The following is a 20,096-nucleotide window of genomic DNA, read 5'->3' as shown; positions in this document are numbered from 1 at the left end:
AATTTATGTATTTCATTTGTACGTCTTCTCTAAAATCACCATAAAGATCTATGTGTAATAAGTTTTACCAAACATTTAAGAAATACTATCCACATTTCAAACAATAGCACATTTTAAAGTAAAACTAAAAATTAAATACTACTCTGAACAGAGGTATCTTTTTCTAACAACTAATTAAAAGGAGCAGATTCAAATCAAGCTTAAAACATATAAACCTTAACCAAAGCACTGGATGGATACATGCCCAAGGTAAGTATGTCCCATTGTATGAGCATGAACCATAGCAACAGCCTCAGACATCTCTTATTCACACTAAGACCTGAATGCATACAATTAAAACCACCAATCCCATCAACTGTCCATATTAATCACCCACCAATTTAATTAAGGTAAACCATCTTATCAGAAAGCTTACCTCTTCTCTATTTCTTAACATTATCAACTTTTAATAGTTCACCGAATGAATAATTACTTGTTTATGGCATTATCAAATGTCTTGGATACAATAACCCAGCATGTGGCAAGGTCGGTTACAGACATGTCCCGATGGCAAATGAAGGGAGAAATTTAACCCATCAAAGTGGTCATCGGGGGAGCAAAATCTATTATGCCTTTCTCTAGACACTCCTGGTTAAATGCAAAGTGACAGGACAAACCAGATCAAAACTGAACACAGTGAGAAGCAACGTACAAAATCCTAATGAACCCTTAGAAATCCAGGTATCGATCTGTCAATATCTAAGCTCAATTAGTCCTTTCAGAACAAAATACCTCATGAGGTGACAAGAAGCTGGTTTGAACTCTTGGCTATAAGAAGAATAAAACTAGTCACTTTCTATAGGTTACTGCTAAGTATGGTCATATCTCAAAATGGAAATCTTGTGAGAATTAAATAAAGCTGTATGTCAAGTACCTATCAATTAGTCCAGGAGCTGGCATATAACTAGTGTTCAGTAAATGTTAGCCCTTCATCAGTTCTTTAAGAACTCAGGCACATACTTGAACAACTAAAAAAAATTTTAAAAAAAAAAAGAAGAGAGAGAAAAGATCTCAGGATTCTCAAGTCAAAGATCAGCTGATAGTTTAAGTTTAAAAAAGCAAATCAAAAAACGAAGGAAAGACCTTAAATGGTGATCTAGACAACATATTTTAAGTTAATGTTAAAAAGTAGCAAATAGGATCATGGAAATGAAAAATAGATACTGAAAACATTTCTGAATGGCTCATCCTTCATGGCCCTTTACAACCTCCGTGTTTTGTCAAATTGTCTTCAGGATGAGCTTTGACGAGAAACGGGCCACATGCAAACCAATTCCACCCGGGAGCAGCTCCGCACTGCTTGTGGCAGGTGAACAGTTTCCCTCAGAAAATCTTCGCCCCTGGGCATACTCCAAGCGTTCGGCAATTCTGGTTCCCAAACAAACCAGTAACACACTATAAAGCTAATTTTTTTCATTAGATTGTTAAGAAACAGGAGTTCAATAAATCATTTACCTTTTAAGGAAAAGACGTTACTTTCTAACACACGTAATATTTCTTCCAGTTCTAGAATATGAAGCTTATTTATTCATAAATGGAAAACTGTAACACTATAGTAAAGTCTTTTCATGGCTCAAGGATGAAATGTTTAAGAAGCAAAGGTATGAAAAGAACTGGACTTGATCTAAGAAGCCTTGAGATCAAGTACTGGAGTTGCCCTTCACTGTATAACTTCCAGGAAGTTACTTAACTTTTCAGGGCATCAGCTTCTTGTAAGATTCTTTTCAGCTCAAAAAGGATGTTACTTCTTATATCTGATCCTCCTTAGATCATACATACATATATATATACACCTTTATTAAACAATACAGACATATTTTTAAAGTTGTAGTAACTTAAGGCCCATTATGACACAAAGACAATGCATGTGTGTGTATATGTGGGGGTGGGGGGGGGTGTTCTGATCCTAAACATTATTCTCAGTAGTTAAGGCATTCACACAGCCTCGTGACACCTGAATTAACCAAGTAAGCCTTTAAACCCCTACAATGAAACATTAAAATTCAATGTGACTATAATCTCTTCCTTACAAAACATAGACCCAAAGAGTCTGGCTTCAAGTATGGTTTAAAAAAAAATAAAACCGAGATGTTTTATATTCACCACCCCCATTCTTCCATATAACCACAATAAAAAATAAAAAACGCAAATGAAAACTCAGCAGCCCATTGTAATACAGTGTACCACTTCTGAATGCAACACTTAGCTCAGGCTTACTACCCTGACAAATAAAGGAAAGCACTTTATGAAGCCAATTTAATTGGGAGGTGACAGAAAACATACAGCCATTTTCTTTAGCCTTATCATCGAATTGGCTTCAGCTCCAATCTCTGGCAAATCCCACTCAACAGAAGAAATTAACCAGGTCAGCAGAACAGGTGCTACGTTGTGTCTGTCAAGGGCCTGGCATCACCACAATTACTTGCACACAATGAAGCAGTAATCTTTACAGATCATCTCTCCCAAGAAGCATATTGGGGAGGGGGGAGGAAAACTGAAGGGATGGCGGGAGGGGGGGCCAGGGGGAATGGGAAGAACAGGAATAGGAGGCAAAGAGAAAAGGCAAGAAAAGAAAATGAATGTGCAGCTGCCTTGCAGCTCAGCAGATGTCGGGATGTGATGTACGAGGCTAGGATAAGCTGTCGTAGCTTGCTGCCAACGAGTGGTAAGTGATTAAAGCCTGCACAGTTCTTAGCACCATATTTAGAATCTGCGGGGTTTCAAGACTTGCACCCATTCCTTGCTGTGCTGCCAGATGTTGGCAACTGGTCCAGTTCCTACTGACTGTGCATGGATGGCAGCAGTTGGTACAGCGGCAAAGCAATCTGGAATGCTTCCGGAGATGCTGTACATTAACAAGTGTCACCCATCATTCACCTTTACAGAAGGCTGAAACAACTCCAATTTGCTGCCACTTCTCTCTTGGGAAACAGCCAAGATAAAGTTGCGTCTGGCAGCCCCATTTGTTTCACTCAGGTGTTTCAGCTGCCTTGCTGACCTCTATTAGTTTAAGTTTTAATTTAGATTAACCCCAGCACCCCAATTAACCAGCAAGGGGAAAAGCTAAGATGTGACGAGTCATAACTCTGAAATCAGAATTTACCAAAGTTAAAATTATTAATTGGGATGAAGGGCTAGTCAAGTAATGCTATTTCTTTTTAAACAGACCTGCAAGCCAAAAAAAAAAAAAAAAATCTTTCAGACTAAGGACTGCCAGTAGAAGCAACTTCTCCCTGATAATTTCAGTTTATTTTATTAAGCCTATTTAATTTATAATACACTTTCCATTGAATATACACTTCGATTAATGAACACTGGAACATTTTTCATGTTTGATTGCCTCCCATGATCTCACACAATTGTACCCTATTAATATCCTATATAAGGTACTTCCTTAGACATTCTAGAACAAAACAGAGTTCCCCACTCTTCTGACAAATGGATATAATAAGAGAAGAAAAGGAAAAAAGAATCAGGACCTCTGACTAGGAACACCTGAGGCCCCACCAATCCTCTCTCCTCTCATTACTTTTAAGCTTCACTATGGTAATAATTTTACTGAACATCACAGTGAATAGCAAGAGTAATATAAAGTTTCTTCTTTTTAGGGCAAAACCAGAAGTATGTGCAATATAGAACTACTTTTTCTACTGGGTTTACAGTGTAATTTTCCTAAGTTCCTTCTTTCATATTCCATATACATAATACAGCTGTTATGGCTAAAACGTGAACCTATTCCCCCACAAGGTGGATGTTCTAGGAACTCTTCTGTATCAGTGCGCTAGCTGGCGTTGTTGTGAGAGGCTATGTTCGGCTTCAGTGAATTTTTTTGAACATTCTTTCAACGAGTTTGCCCATGTCATTATGGGTGATTTATGAGTGCACCTGCCCACAATGAGCTAAGAGTTCAGCAGTTTTTGACCAAAAACAGCATGACCTCTGCATTCCCTCCCTATTCACCCGATCTCACTCCAAGTGACTTTTTTTTTATTTCCTTGGATGAAAAATGTCCTCAGAGGGAAACATTTTGTGATGTGGAAGAGCTGAAACAAGAAATGGCAGAAGCACTAAAAGGCATCAAAATCAACAAATTCAAAAACTGTTTCTGAGCAGTGGAAAAACATCTTGATAGGCGTATTGCATCAAATGGAGAATACTTTGAAGGTGAGTGAAGTTTAAACATATGGGAATGAATACACAATTTTTTATGAATAAAATCCATTTTGTGGGGGATTCCCCCTTGTACCAGCCCTAACTGGTATAGCTTGGTTGGTTGGGCATCATCCCACAAAGCAAAACATCCCTGGTTTGATTCCTGGGCAGAACACATGCCTGGGTTGTAGTTTTGGTCTCTGGTCGGGGTGTGTACAAGAGGTAGCTGATCAATGTTTCTCTCTCACATCACTGTTTCTCTCCTCTCTTTTTCTCTCCAAAAATAAATAAATAAAACCTTTTTTAAAAACTAACATACTAAAAATTCAGCTGAGAAAAACATTATCATGATAAATAATGGTTCAACAAAAACTGGTATATCATCACTGAATAACATCCTCAATTCTCCAGAACTAGAAAGGGTACATCCTAAAGCACATTTCATTAAGTGTGACTTATCAAGAGACCCAGAATTAAAGACTTAAGTCATGACACCATATGTTTTCATGGTAAAATTTCAGATATCCCACATAGTAATATTTTTACTGATATATCACCTAGGGCAAGGGAAATAAAGGAAAAAATAAACAAATGGGATTATATCAAATTAAAAAGTTTCTGCATGACTAAGGAAACTATCATCAAAATGAAAAGGGAACCGACTGTATGGGAGAACATATTTGCCAATGATATATCGGACAGGGGTTTAAACTCCAAATTATATAAAGAACTCATACAATCAACACCAGGAAAAAAACAATCCAATTAAAAAGTGGCAGAGGACACTTCTCTAAGAAGCACATACAGAGGGCTCACAGACATATGAAAAGATGCTCAACAACTAGCCATCAGAAAGATGCAAATTAAAACTAAAATGAGATAATCCCCTTACACTGGTCAGAAAGGCCATCATTACTAAATCAACAAACAAGTGCTGGTGAGGATGTGGAGAAAAGGGAACCCTAGTGCATTGTTGGTGGGAAAGCAGACTGGTGCAGCCACTGTGGAAAACAGTATGGAGTTTCCTCAGAAAACTAAAAATGGAACTGCCTTTTGACCCAGCGATTCCACATTCCACTGCTGGGAATATACCCTAAGAATCCCGAATCACCGATTCAAAAGAACTTAAACACCCCTGTGTTCATAGCAGTGCTATTTACGATAGCCAAGTGCTAGAAATAGCCTAAGTGCCTATCAGTAAATGAGTGGATCAAAAAACTATGGTACATTTACACAATGGAATACTACACAGCAGAAAGAAAAAAGGAACTCCTACCTTTTCCAACAGCATGGCTGGAACTGGATAATATTATGCTAAGTGAAACAAGTCAGTGAAAGACAAATACCATATGACCTCACCTATAAGAGGAATCTAATGAACAAAATAAACTAACGAGCAAAATAGAATCAGAAGCATGGAAACATGGAACAGACTGAAAGTGACCAGAGGGGAGGGGAGAGGGGGATAATGGTGGAAAGAAGGGGAAAGGGACCTAGACAAAGAACATGTATGAATGACCCACGGACATGGACAACAGTGTGGGGATTGACTATGGGAATGGGGGGTGCTGGGTGGAGGAGGGTAAAGGGGAAAAATCGGGACAACTGTAATAGAATAATAATAAAAAATTATTTCAAAAAAGAGAAAGAGAGAGATCCAGGATTATAGGAAATTATTTTAATTCTTTAGAACTGCTTAAATGTTTAGTCTATCTGAACATTCACAAGCTTCATTAAAAAGAGCAGCATGCCAAGAGATAATAATGTCAGAGAAGAATTGGGGGATGTCTGTCAAGAGATAGTATTGAGAACAGAACCATATCTGAACTTCTACCAGTTCTTTCTGTCTTCAAAGCACTGTGATATTATTATAATCAAAAGTAGCAGACAATCTCAATACATACTTAACTGATTTGAACAGGCACAAAAATAAATTAAAGACAAGAGACTTAATAGGTAATAGAACCAGAAGTGCAATTCAAGAATTATGGGATCCCAGACTTTTAGCTCCATCCTGATATAACAGTATTAATAATTGGACAAAAACCAAACAACTAACAAAAAAATCCTCCATTAACATTATCAAAAACAGTTAAGAAAGAATAATCAAACTGACTCAAAGAAGTTGAAACTATTTTACAGATAATTTACCCTCTTCAACAACTTACAAAGTAGCTGTAGCTGTTTTCATTTCAAACTGAAAAATATAAGACAGAAAAAAAGCAACAGATTCAGAACTACACAGTAAGCCAATTCTGAACACAGGAGTTTTAAATGTGTTCATCCCCAAAGCAAGCTACCTTTTGGTCAGAGAATAATGTTAGCTGTTTTAAAATGCTAAAACCTAATTGGTAACAAAAATAAAGAATGTGAAAATCATACCTGGTGGTAAAAGTCATCATCATCAAAGATTTCTTCATCCAAGTCCTTCAGGTGGGCATTGGCAGGGGCTTCCGGAAGGATTTCCTACATCAACAAGAAGAAAGGAAAGAGTGAATACCACTGAGGTTATCAAAATAATATAGCTACTATAAACAATGCAAAACAGTCAAAGCACTGTTTTCCATAAGATATAAAGAGCTACTGCCTTAGCTGGTGTGGCTCAGTGGATTGAGCGCGGGCTGAGAACCAAAGGGTTGGCAGTTTGATTCCCAGTCAGGGCACATGCCTGGGTTGGAGGCCAGGTCCCCAGTGGGGGCCATGTGAGAGGCAACCACACATTAAGGTTTCTGTCCCTCTCTCTCCCTCTCTCTCTAAAAATACATAAATAAAATCTAAAAAAAAAGACATAAACAGCTCTTAAAATTAAAAAACAAAAACAATCCAATTGAAAAATGGACAAAAACATGAATAGGCACTGGACAAAATAAGAACCATGAAGAGTAAAAAAATCATTTGACAATATGTTTAATTTCATTCTAACTAAACACATGCAAATTAAAAGGAGAAGACGCCATTTTTCACCTCTAAAACTGGCAACACTCAGTGTTGGAAAGCACAGCTGGTGGGACTGGAAATTAATGCAGCCTTTTTGGAAGCAATTTGGTAACATCCATTAGGATTTAAAATGTGTATTCTCTTTGATTTAACTTCCACTTTGCGAAATCTATCCATATATTTACACATATACAAAAATAGAAATGCTCAGGAATATTTCCTGTAGCACTGCTTCTACAACTGGAGACAACAAAATTGTCCATTGTTTGAATAAATTATAGTACACACCCACACAATAGAATACTCTAGGCATTAGGAAAACTAAGGGAGCTCTCTATGTAATGATACAGAAAAGTGTCTAGAACATATTAAATTTAAAAAGTTGTAAGAGTTTATGTACACTTCATAACATTTTACATATTTATAATACACATATGTATCCATACCATTTAGCTGAAAAGAAAAGGTAACCGTATTTTACACATGCATATATGTATATATAGGTGTATGTGTGTGCACAAGTGTGCGCATACGTGTGCAGATCTATGAATGGAAAATACCTGCAAGTTTCTTACAACTAGGAATACTAGTTAAATTTGAGGAGTGAAATTTTCAGACTAGAAGGAATTTTACTTTTCATTTAAAATTCTTCTTAACTTAAAAAGAGTATTATATATATATATTTCTACTACATATAAAAGAGTTTCTTTTAAACAAAAGAATCTGACTATTCCAATTTTGGATCCTCTTCTGGAGTATCTAAACATCCAACATAAAGCCTAAAGAACACACTTACTTCAATGTGAACATTTCTAAAGCAGCTACTTTAAAACTGAATTTTAAAAATTGGATTACAAATGCTTCCATTACCACATTCATATCAACCTCAAAATTAAAAGACTACACAAGTTAATAATAGATTCATATTTTTAAAACTTTTAAAAACCAGTTTTTAAAAACATACTCTTGGTTTCTCAATAATCTAGAAGTATTTTGTCCCTTTCTTTCACTAACTTCTCACACCAAGAGTAATACCTACAAGTAGGCGATCCGATTTCTCAGTTAATTGGTCTCACAGAAACGGTTCCCCATAATCATCCTGCATCACAGAGTTCTTACCGGTTGTCCTGGCAAACTCTCTGGAACAGGCTGTGCTGCTGGCTCGGGTTTGCCAAGGACTTGGTAGATGGAGCGCTTGGTCTGTGTCCTTCGAAGTAATCTTTCTTTGTCCATCAGAATATGATCAATCTGAGTCAAGATTGAGCGTTCAAAGGCACCAAAACCCTGCAACAACATAAACCAGTGTCAGATAATGCAGAAAATCTGTGCTGAAGGCAGCTACATTGGTTTCTCTCTTTTTCTGTCAGCTGAGAACTAGCCAACCCTTCTGTCAGGATGGACCTTCTGTTAAAGACTGAGTTTGTAAATGGCTGTAATTGTTCTCAGAAATAAAATCAGTCTTAAGTAAGCCACAGTACTTTCCTATACCCAGAATTTACATTTTACTCCTTTAATAATAACTGTTTAACATCAACTTGTTTACTTTATATTTCCAGCACAAACACAACGCCATGATTTCAAGGATAAAATATTCTAATAGAGTTAAAATCGCATTTCTGAATGGTATAAACCCCAGTGATAAGAGTTCAGTACATTTTTTCTATGGAAATGACTAATTACCATAGTGACATCATCCATAGAAATGAGCTGTAGTTCCAGTTTCTTAAAACTGCCTCGGTTTCCCACAGCCTGTGCCACACACACGTGCACACACACACACACACACACACTTGCCTTCCCCAGTTTTCCAGAAGCCAGCTTGGTTTTATCATGCCACTTCTGAAGTGTGCGGTTCCTGTAGACGGTAAAGTCAGCAAAGCGCTTTGCCATGAAGCTAGGGTAGTCATCCATCTCCAGCTTCCTCTTTGGTGGCGCCCTCCTCTGCTTCTTCTTCTCTTCTGCTAGCTCCTCATCCTCACTGGAAATCTCCTCCTCACTAGGAAACCAGGAAGAAGAGTAAGTCCAATGTAAATAAACATTACCCGCATAAAGAGCTAGACTCCCACGAAGTGGAGAGTATCTAGGCCTTTCCTATTCTGTCTACATGTTAAATAAGACCACAGATGTGAGGATGGCTGTTTCTTTGTTTGTTTGTTTGTGAAAAATGTTCATGAGGTCAATCAAAAGCTCATGTAACGTTTCAAATAAATATAAAAATAATTGATTTCAAAATAATTCCTACAAGGTAAGCAAATTGTAAAATTAAATGAGATTGTAAAAACATTACTAGAAATGCATATGAACCAGTCCTATACTCGTTACAAGAGAGTCTTTAAAAATTAAACATATAATCATACTTTTACTACCTTAATCCCCAAATCAATAGAAAAAAATGTTTCCCTGTAATCAATTGTTCAGGAAAGCTGAGTAAAATTAGCTGAACCAAATGGAGAGAAGCTGAATGTGAAGAAAACTCTAAGGGGTAAGCAACAGAATTAGCATTAAAATGCAATATTATATGTAACTGCCATGAGAAATTACTACAGCCTCCGATTATATAGCCAGTTGCACTCACTGGATTACAGACCCCAATACAAAGTAGGTGCTCAATAAATGTGAGTTTACTTTTCATCCCTCCAACTAGTTCAGTAGAAAAGAATGGAGCAAAAACTAAGCCTAAGGTAAAGTAGTAAGTAGGTGCCATACACAGCAGGCTCAAACAAAGGGAGTGGGGGGAGATGCTTCATCGAATGTGATAATTTCAGTAAAGAAAAAGGTTTATTCTGCTGTTTTCTGAAATTTTCCACCCTTCAAAATAATTGCTGGGTGGACAGGGGCAAAGAAACAACTATAATAGCATAATCAATAAAATATAATTTAAAAAATAATAACTGCTTCTCCCCTCACTGAAAAGAAGATGGCTGTGACCAGCGATTCCATGATCTGGGCACAAAGTGCTTCATAAACAGTAATTAACACTGGTACCAAAATGTGCTTTCATCTACTAGCTTCAATTGTTCTAAAGAGAAGGCAAGTCGTTTGCTGAAGTCACAAAGAGAAGCAGGCACAACTAAGCATAAAAATCTAAAACCTAATTCCCAATTTTTGTGCCATCCTGGCCAAAAAGCCAATTAAATGTAAGTGGCTCTTTCTATTTTCCTAACATTAAGTCTGATACTCCCTGGGAAGAATTTAGCTTTCTTTTTCTTAAACGATGGGGAACTATTCAGATGAAAAGAAAATAAGCAACTCTATAGTTGCATTTGCTCCTTACCTTTCTGCTTTGGGCTTTGTTCCATCTACAAGATACCTAGTGTCTGGGTACTGGAAAAGCAGTTCTTCTTGAAGGTCTACCAGTGACCTCAACAGTGCTTTCAGTGCCTTGTGACCTGGGTAAAGCACAGAGAAGGAACAACTAACTATCAGGGCTCCTGAGCAGTCCTGGCTGCGGGAGGGGGAGGTGGTGGTAGAGGGTGGCAGACACAGAGCACAAAGAGACTAAGAACTCTAAAATACAGAATGCACAAAAGGAAATAATAATGCCTGCCTTATTGTGTTGTTCTGAGGAACAAGCAAGGTAACACGTGTGAGGTGCTTAGAAAAATGTCTATAATAAATTGTGAGTTCTTAAATTTAGTAAGACTGACAAATTCTTTCCCTGCCTGTCATCATAACCAATCTTTTTTCCTTTGTTGTTAGTTTCTACGCATTGCCCACTGACCTCCTGAATTATCCCTCTATCAATCAACCTCTTAAACAATTCCTCCGCTTTTCCTAAAGAGCACCGTTTAGTTCCATGATCCCTACCACCTCCACCACCCTCCCTTAGGAGGTCTCATTTGCCTCTGATTTGAGCTGTCACATCACTCAATCTCTCCACACGTATCCTCATGGAAAGTTCTTGTTCACCTAAGAAAAACCCAGGTTAATGACTTTCTATTTGCAGTGCTGAGTTGTGTATTAAAAATTTGCACATGGAGCCCTGGCTCATGTGGCTCAGTGGATTGAGAGTCAGCCTGCAAAACAAAAGGTCGCCGGTTCAATTCCTGGTGAGGACATACACCTGGGTTGCTGGCCTGGTTCCCAGTTAGGGGCATGGGAGAAGCAACTGATAGATGTATCTCTCCCACATTGGTGTTTCTCTCCCCTCCTCCCTAAAAGTAAATAAATAAAAATCTTTAAAAAAAGTTTTCACATCAAAAATATGTTCTCACCTGGCTCTCCTCATAGCAACAGGTTGTATTTATAATAAAGCTGGTTAGGATTAAGTACATAGTCTATGGCTAAGAACTTTCAGAATAAAAACTAGCCCTCTGAGAACTTAACTTGTACCTTCTTTATCAACCTAACCCTACCAAAGGGGCTGACAAACCATCACCATTCATGTGTTGGCAGCACCCAGACACCTCTCCTATGTTCAAACTGCATATCTCCAGCAGCTCTAAGAAAATCTCACATGGATGCTCCATCACTCATTTAAATACACCACGTCAGAAACAGAACTTTTCTCTTCCTACCTAATACTTCCCCCTTGTCTGATTTTTCTCATCCCTGTTTAATGTGTTTTCATAGGAGATCATTGGCATTTTGGTGCCCTTTTTCTATATGTTTAATCGATAGCTAAATTATATATTTTTCATTCTTATTATCACTAACAGTTATCCATTTATCTCTGGGCATGCTTGTATCACTCCTTCTCTCCTTCCCTTAAATAACTGCAATCTTCTTCCAAGTATCCCTACTTTCACTTAGCGATCCCTGAATTCACTTTTGTTTTATAAATCACACTAACTTCAGCCCATACAAACTTGTTTAAGTGATTTTTATGAGTCTTATTCTATCTTTTCTACTTCTACCCTGCCCAGCATGAATAGCCTCCAACTATTTTACATCCCAACCTGTTTCCCCAGCACATGAGGTAAATGAGCCCTCCACATACACTGTGCTGGAGCCTTCTATTTCAACATAAGGCTAAGAGCTAACCAGCAGACAAAGCCTTCTCAGACTGGTCAGAAAAAAAATCAAAAACCCAATAACTACTTTGCACTCCTTCAAACAGTCTGCATATAAGACTACATAAATACAACTTCCTTCTTTAAAATAAGTCCCTTGATCTCATTTTTCTAAATTCTGTCTTCTAATCCTTTTATAATAGTGCACATCCATACCACCCGGAAGGATCTGCAATATGTAATATTACCTGAAAAATACACGATGCCTTGTGCTCCAAACCAAGATTCTCTACCTGTTGCTCTGAATCTTAAACAACAACAACAACAACAAAAATTTCCACCAAACATGGAGATAACTTATACTCATGAAGCAGAAAAAAGCAATACACATTATCCTTCGTTCTGTCAGCTTTTGGGAAATGGGTTAAGTACAAACAAGATGATAACACACACAACAAAGAAAAATAGAATAAAGATACAACAATTTTAAAGCCTAAAACCAGTCATTCTAAATGTGCTAAGTGTATAAGTAGAACAAAGCAAAACTATGTAAAGATATGGGAAATTTTAAAAGGAATAAGTAGAACAAAAATTCAAATAATAACTACAAATATTAGGTTACCACAAATGATCATCTGTGAAAAGATCTGAGAATTGATAAGCGATATCCCAAGTAGCTACAGTTCTGAAAGTATATGTTGTAGCAAGAACCTTAAGAAAACAGAAAGGACATTAACGCCTGGAGGAAGCCCATGAAAACACTGAAATCTTATCTCATCCAAATTCTATGTATTGACTAATAATTTTAATTTCTTTTTTAGAAATGGCTATATTTTAACAGTCAGGGGCCATGTTTTCCCAAGTGAAACTACAAATCAATTTTGCATTTGCAAAGTAGTTTTCAAAATTCCAAGACCTAACCTTGAAAATATTATGTTAAGTAAAATAAACCAATTGCAAAAGGGCGTATACTGTATAATTCCACTTACATGAGGTACCTAAAATAGTCACATTCATAGAAATAGAAAGTAGAATGGTGTTTGTCAGGCTTTGAAGGGAGCAAGGAATGGGGACTTACTGTTGCATGGACAGAGTTTCAGTTGGGGATGATGAAAAGCTCTGGAGATGGATAATGGCGATGGCTGCATAACAATGTGAATGTACTTAATGATGCTGAGTTACGCGTACACTTCAAAATGGTTAAAATGGTAAATTTTATGTCTTGTATATTTTACCACAATTTCAAACAATCCCAAGACCACAATATATCTAGACAACATGCCATACAAAGTAACCTATAATCCCTCAATTTTGAGCCTAGTCAAAAAGAACAGGAAATAAAATGGAATATTATTCAGCCTTTTAAAAGATGGAAATTCTGATACTTGCTGCAATATGGATGAACCTTGAGGACATTATGCTAAATGAAATAAGACTGTCACAAAAAGACAAATCCTTAATCATTCCACTTATATGAGGCACCTAGAATAATCAAGTTCATAGAAACAGGAAGCTGAACAGTGGTTGCCAGGGGTTGGCACAGAGGGAAATGGAGAGTTGTTGTTTACTGAGGTATAGATATTTAGCTTTGCAAGATGAAAAGGTTCTGAAGATTGGCTGAACAACAATGTGAATATACTTAACATATTGAACTGTACACTTAGAAATGGTTAATATGGTTAATTTTATTATGCATTTTTTTACCGCAATAAGAATTAAAAAGAACAGAAAACACAAGTGCCTATCCCTTAACTTCCTCTAAGTACCATGTGTCCAAGATCTAAAATATTAGTGAAGAACCATGCAGGGAAGAAGCTGCAAAGCAGTCTATAATGTTTATAGCTGCTTGCCCTCAACAAGCAAGTCATAATTTGACTCTAACATGTAGCATAACCAAGAATTGTGAAAACATCCAACGAAAGACTACTACTTTTAAGGGCCACTTTCAAATAGCTATACAAGCCCTTTTATTTTGTTCAAGTCAGCTTTAAAAAATCCATTGCAGATATATTAGACAGCCTATCAATCCAACAAGAAAGCAGAGAGCCAATATCAGTAAATCAAAGTGTGGCTTTCTGTTAATACTCTCTCATATGTTCTCATTTTATACACCCCTTCACCCAGTCAGAAAGTAGCCCTGAAGTATTTAAGCTCCATTCAGGGATAGCACCACCATGCATCAAAGTGTCAAGAGACCTACCATAGATGAAATCTGCAATTCTGTGTTTCTAACCACAAAAAAAAAAAAAAAAAGTTTATCAAAGTACTACTGGTCAACACATGGAAAACGGACAACTTCCTATAAAGAGATTTAGAATAAAGAACCCGATTCTCATTTCTTTGTGATATCAGGGCCACACTTCCTTCTAGTAAGAGTTTATATAAAACTTGAGGAGACAAGGAGCAATCTTTCGCTGGATGTGGTAGGCCTCCTCAAAGCCACAGCTCAAATCCAGCAGTGAATTCTTCCCAGCCAGAAACCAAACCAAGCCTAAGCAAACCCTCTTTATCATTCATATAGGGCTGAATTCTATTTGCTCAACCCTATGAATAAAAAAGAGAATGAAATCAATTGTTTCTAATTCACCTCTAATTTTTTACCCAATTACTGTCTGGGTTAAAATTTTTTTTAAAAAAAGCAGCAGAAATGCATATACTTTCTTCTCCCTCTTAGCTCATAGTACCCCCCACCAAAAAAAAAAGAAAGAAAGAAAAATTACCAAAGACTGTTAAGGAAATGTTTATTTTGTTCTACATGGTCCATTTCCACAGGCCTTTCTCTTAAGAGGAGATTAAGAAGAACAGATGCCTCGCCATGTTACCAAGAGTCAACATAAGCATCTAGCCACCAGCTTTAGGAATAATTTTCCAAGTAGAGAATAAACGGAAAGAGTGCTTTACTAAGGGTCAGGAACCTTGTATTCTAACTGACACTGTCACTAAGTAGTCATTTCATACTGAGTAGGGACCAATGTAACCTCTGAGTCTCAATTTTCTCATTTATAAAATGTAGATAATCCTTTGCCTGTTTATCTCAGAGAATGAAGGTAAAAAATAATAAATATTTTTTATATGTTAAGGTACTTTACAAATTTAAAGATGCTATAAAAATAAAAAGACTATTATCACCAGAAAATCACTGTTTTCACATGGTGAAAATCTTAAGCTCTGCTTGTACTGATCCATAGCGCTAGGGCTGAGCTAGTACTCAGAGTCCTGTATTGAGTATTCATTTACATGCTACCCATATGCAAGCATTCTATATAGAAAATGTCACCAATCTAAAAACCATTTTCACCTAACAGCTTTATTTTTTTTCCCTGATTCATCTAGGCTGTCCAACAAAAGCAAAATTGTAGGCAGAGAATAAGTTTGGACATGGGCGCACAGTCCATTAATTAGATTATAAACCAATACGTAAAACATCTGGCAAGGGGATGGAGGTGGAATGGGAAGAGTGGAATGTATAAAGTAAAATAAAGCTTACCTTATCAGTTTTTAAATATCTGCACAGTTATTTTTAAAATAAATATGCAACCATACAATTATTTGTGTACTAGTATATATAAACTCCCACATTCCTATTACCCCCAGATAAATATATTGAACTGGAATGTACAGATTATAAGAGCATTTTTTTCTCCTTCCAAAGTAACTCTAGAACTAGAGCTAAACTATAGGTCAAAATGACACAATGTATTGGCCTGAGAACAATACTTTTCATTCAAATCCACACAAGCCTGCCACTTGCAGTAGTCATCCCCGGCAATTAATCCCCCAAGAAAGACGTTTGATTAAATCTTTTCAAGCAAATCCTTTGCTTTGCTTTTGTTAGTTCACTTCTTGTCAACATCTATTAAAATATGCCTTTAATTCTCCCACAATCTTAAAAAACACCGATTCCACTGTCTTCAACTTTAATCAACTGTATGGCCGGCATTTTTCATTTCATAATAATGTGCTGCTTGGAATTCAAGAGGCAGGCTCAGCATCAATCATCTGGTAAGAATTTTTCCACTGCAATAAATATGCAAATGAGGAGAGCCAGTCAGTCGTATTTCAGGCCCGACTTGCTAGTGTTTTAAAAAAGACACAAATTTATTAATTGCCGGTGGCCAGAGGAATCCTATTACTTTGGGCATTGATTACAAAGCTGTGTGAGTGATTATTGTGCAACTCGCAGGCTACCCAGGCATGAGGAAAAATTATTAAAGCAAGGAAGAGATTATCAACTCAGAATAACAATAAGCCTCAACATTTAGGCCCTAACTTCTTCAACAAAGAATTACGTGAAGGCTCCACTGTATCATAATTCCAAATTCTGTCAGTATTACTGTTTGGGCTTTTTCTATATTCCCCAAGCAGAATGGTGTTACCAGTAAGAAAGAGTACTGCAGGTTGCAAATTCCTTAACACCAACCATATGGATGAGTTGTTATCATTTCCCATGTGTGTCCAACTAGAATTTTTATATATTCATGTATGTAGCCACATATACAGGTGTGTGCACACTCAGATTCCCAGATGGAGATACAAGGATGTACCATTATGAGGTCTGCGGTTTTAACTGGAATAGTAGAGGCAGTACATACAGTCCCAGTCTGTTGGCTGGTTCTGTGGGCAAGAGGAAGAATTTTTTTTAACAGTACAAAATAACCACAGGGATAACTTCAAAGCAGAGCATGGGGACTTATATTCAAAAATCATGACAGCTAAGCCAAAAGCAGACTTGGGCTTTCACACCTCCGAGGGCACCGCAGCGGAAGGCACGCGATCTACGGAGGGGTCCGTGGAGGAAAAGGTTTGATAGGCTGATTCTGAATGCAAAGTGTTTTTGTGAGAAACATTCAGCCCAAGACATACTAAATCAAATAAGAAAGAGGACTCGGTGGGCAAAACTTATTTTTTCCTCTTAAGAGAATGGTGTGGGGAATTGGGGGAGTAAGTGGAAGTTGGAACAGGGGAAAGATGAAGAGACATATGATAAAATATGTTGGGTGAGCCCCTCACAGAAAGAAACAAAAAGAAAAAATCCTTAACATTTTATATTACTGCCGCACTAAGTAACATGATAGATAGTGTGCATTTGAGTTCTGTGGAGGGACATCCCACTCAAGCTGTAATTTCTGACCAGGCATGAATTTATAAGGAAGGGAAAAGAACTGCAGAATTTCTTAGGTTTCCCTGAATACTCTCTCAAATACCTTGATGAAGTGTGTCAATAAATCCTTTAAAAGCCCTATAGGACACAGCAATCTAACTGATCAATGTACTTCCCGAAATCCACTGCAGTTGCCTTCCACTTCGCAGTTCCTAGACAACCTCCACTGCTCTGGAGCACTTCCCTAAAAAGGGAAATTGATTTTTTCCCCTTTAAATAGAAAGTAAAAGCTCCGAAACCAGGTACTTCAAATACAGGCTTATTTACAAACAATTGTTTGAACTATCTAATAGGAGTCACCCAGGAAAAGCGGGGATACTCTCATTTTTATTTGATAGATTTTTTTAACTGGTTGAATATTTTGTTTATTTATATTTATTTTAATTAAATGTGTTGGGGTAACAGTGGTTAACAGGATCACACAGGTTTCAAGTGTACATTTCTAGGATATCTGATCTGTATACTGCACGTGTACCTGCCATCCAAAGTCAAATCATCCTCCATCATCATGTATTCGGCCCCTTTACCCTTTGCTACCCCCACCCCCTTTCCTCTGGTGACCACCATACTGTTGTCTGTTTCTCTAAGTTTCAGTTTTATATCCCATGTTTGAATACATTATACATATATTACTCTTATAATTCAAAATACTATTAAAATTTAAAGTTAACTTTAAAGAAAGTTATTAACAATAAAATTAGAACCACAATCCAAGTAACCCTCTGTTTCATATAAAATAATCTGATCCTTTCATATTAAAAAAGCCTTTAAATAAACAGCCTCGTAGGTAGTGAAACCATCCCTGACTAAAATGTCCAAATTCTCCATAGAGTACAGGTCTGGAAATATCTTCTTTGAAAATGAGGATTCAGAGAATACCTTTCTGAAAATGAGTATCCCCCTGCGGAATTAATCACTCCTTTCTCAGTATCATTCGTCTCACTGCTACCACGCCTATCATACTGTACTGGGAGACTGATTTTACTACACTGTTAGATGCTGGAGAGCCCAGGCCTCACACTGTCACTCTGGCATCCAACATATCACCTGGGCCATAAAAAGTATCCTACAGTACAAGGGGGGACCCAAGAAGAACCCCGATTTATCTTCTGAAGGCAGGCTCCCTGTGGTGCAGGCTTCCCCTGCTAGGTGAGTGTCTGAAGAACCCATCTGTATCAGTGCACCAGCTGGTGTTGTTGCGAGAGGCTGTGTTCAGCCTCAGTGATTTTTTTTTTTAAATTTTAATGGCGGGTGATTTATGAGGGCACCTGCCCACACCTCAGTGAGCGTTTATGACCAAAACAACACGCCCCCTGTGCCCCACCAGTGCCCCACCAGCCCTATTCGCCTAATGTAGCCCAAGTGACATTTTTTTGTTTCCCCAGATAAAAAAAAAGTCCTCAAAGGGACACATTTTGCTGATGTGGAAGAAGCAAAACAAAAAAACAGCAGAAGCACTAAAGGCATCAAAATCAAAGCTTTCAAAAACTTCTGAGCAGTGGAAAAAATGTTTTGATGGGTGTACTGCACCAAATGGAGAGTACTGTGAAGGTGACTGAAGTTTAAACATGTAAGAATAAATACGCATTTTCTTTTATAAATAAATTCTAGGTTTTGGGGGGTCCAACTTCATATTTTAGTTGCAGAAAAATGACTTCTAAGTCTCAGGACAGAATGTCTAATTACACTATCATTTCCAAATCTAAATGATGACCAGGGAACAAACTGTGGACTCCATACCTGCTAATTAAGAACTATGTATCCTCTACAAGCTAACCTTTGTTAACAGAGCCAACTATAAGATGCACAGATTACCCTTAGAACAGGGGTGTCAACCTCTTTTTCACCAGGGGCCACATCAGCCTTGTGGTTGCCTTCAAAGGGCCGGAATAATTTTAGGAATAATTTACTGCATAAATGTAACTACTCCTTAACTGTTAAGGAGTTGAAATTACATTCGGCCCTTTGAAGGCAACCGCAAGGCTGATGCAGCCCCCAGTGAAAATGAATTTGACACCCCTGCCTTAGCATCTCAAAACCACCTTTCCAGATTTACAAACTTATGATGTATTCACATGAAGATTTAGTAGTTATCACCTCTTAGATGGATAAACTGAGACTCAGAGGATAAAAGACTGTTTTATTTGTTTCTCTTAATGTTAGTAAGACTAAGCATTGTTTATTCCCCAACCCAAAATGAAACTCTTTGAGAGGTGCTTTCAAGTAAACAAACAAACAAACAAACAAGCAAGCAAAAACCCACTTAAATGATTTATGCTTTAAAAGTGGTTTACCTCTCCCTACACCTTACTATGAGCTCCTTGAGGCAAGGACTGTGAACCTTGGTGTGCTTAGTGTTGGCAAATGGTAGACTGCATGTTGTTTAATGAATAACTGAATAAAAATGACACTGTAATGTTTTTCTTGGCATATATTTTTTTCTGTGTGCATTTCAAATCTTCAAAGAACTAGCACCAAGTGCAGTACTAGAATTTATTTGCATAACTCTTTCATGAAGAGGGAAACAAATACTGTGGTCCTGTAGCTATAGGCTAGGAAAAGACTGTATTATCACTATTAAGATTAATAGTTAACATTACTAGAAACCTACTAAGTGTCTGGCACTAGCCCCTAAAGACTTTCTATGTATTAACTCATTTAAAAACTTACAACAATCCTTTAATTAGGTACTGTTATTATACTGCCATTATAAAGATTAAGAAAATGAAACACTCCTAGAGGCTTTAAAAAAAACTACACATTTTTCATTTTCTTTATCAATGTATCCTTATGAATACAAAACTACCTTGAAAACAAAGTGTAATAAAATTTCAATTACTAAAAAATGACAAAAC

At 37.2% G+C, this 20,096-nt stretch overlaps 1 protein-coding gene across 1 annotated transcript in view; it reads right to left on the bottom strand.

Annotated features, from left to right (window-relative positions):
• The window catches only part of AATF (apoptosis antagonizing transcription factor), a 102,915-nt gene that overhangs the window by 52,928 nt on the left and 29,891 nt on the right, over nucleotides 1–20,096 (bottom strand). Inside the window, exons 5-8 of the mRNA XM_045836604.1 lie at nucleotides 10,403–10,517; nucleotides 8,923–9,124; nucleotides 8,248–8,412; nucleotides 6,574–6,657 (exon numbers count right to left, since the gene is read on the bottom strand). Of these exons, the coding sequence (XP_045692560.1) occupies nucleotides 6,574–6,657; nucleotides 8,248–8,412; nucleotides 8,923–9,124; nucleotides 10,403–10,517 (566 nt within the window). The remainder of the gene's footprint in view (nucleotides 1–6,573; nucleotides 6,658–8,247; nucleotides 8,413–8,922; nucleotides 9,125–10,402; nucleotides 10,518–20,096) is intronic.

This window comes from Phyllostomus hastatus, unplaced genomic scaffold (genome assembly GCF_019186645.2).
Source record: "Phyllostomus hastatus isolate PE091 unplaced genomic scaffold, TTU_PhHast_1.1 phas_contig_210, whole genome shotgun sequence".
Classification (NCBI taxonomy): Eukaryota; Metazoa; Chordata; class Mammalia; order Chiroptera; family Phyllostomidae; genus Phyllostomus; species Phyllostomus hastatus.
The sequence above is the reverse complement of the archived record's forward strand: the minus strand, read 5'-3'. Positions and strand labels throughout refer to the sequence as shown.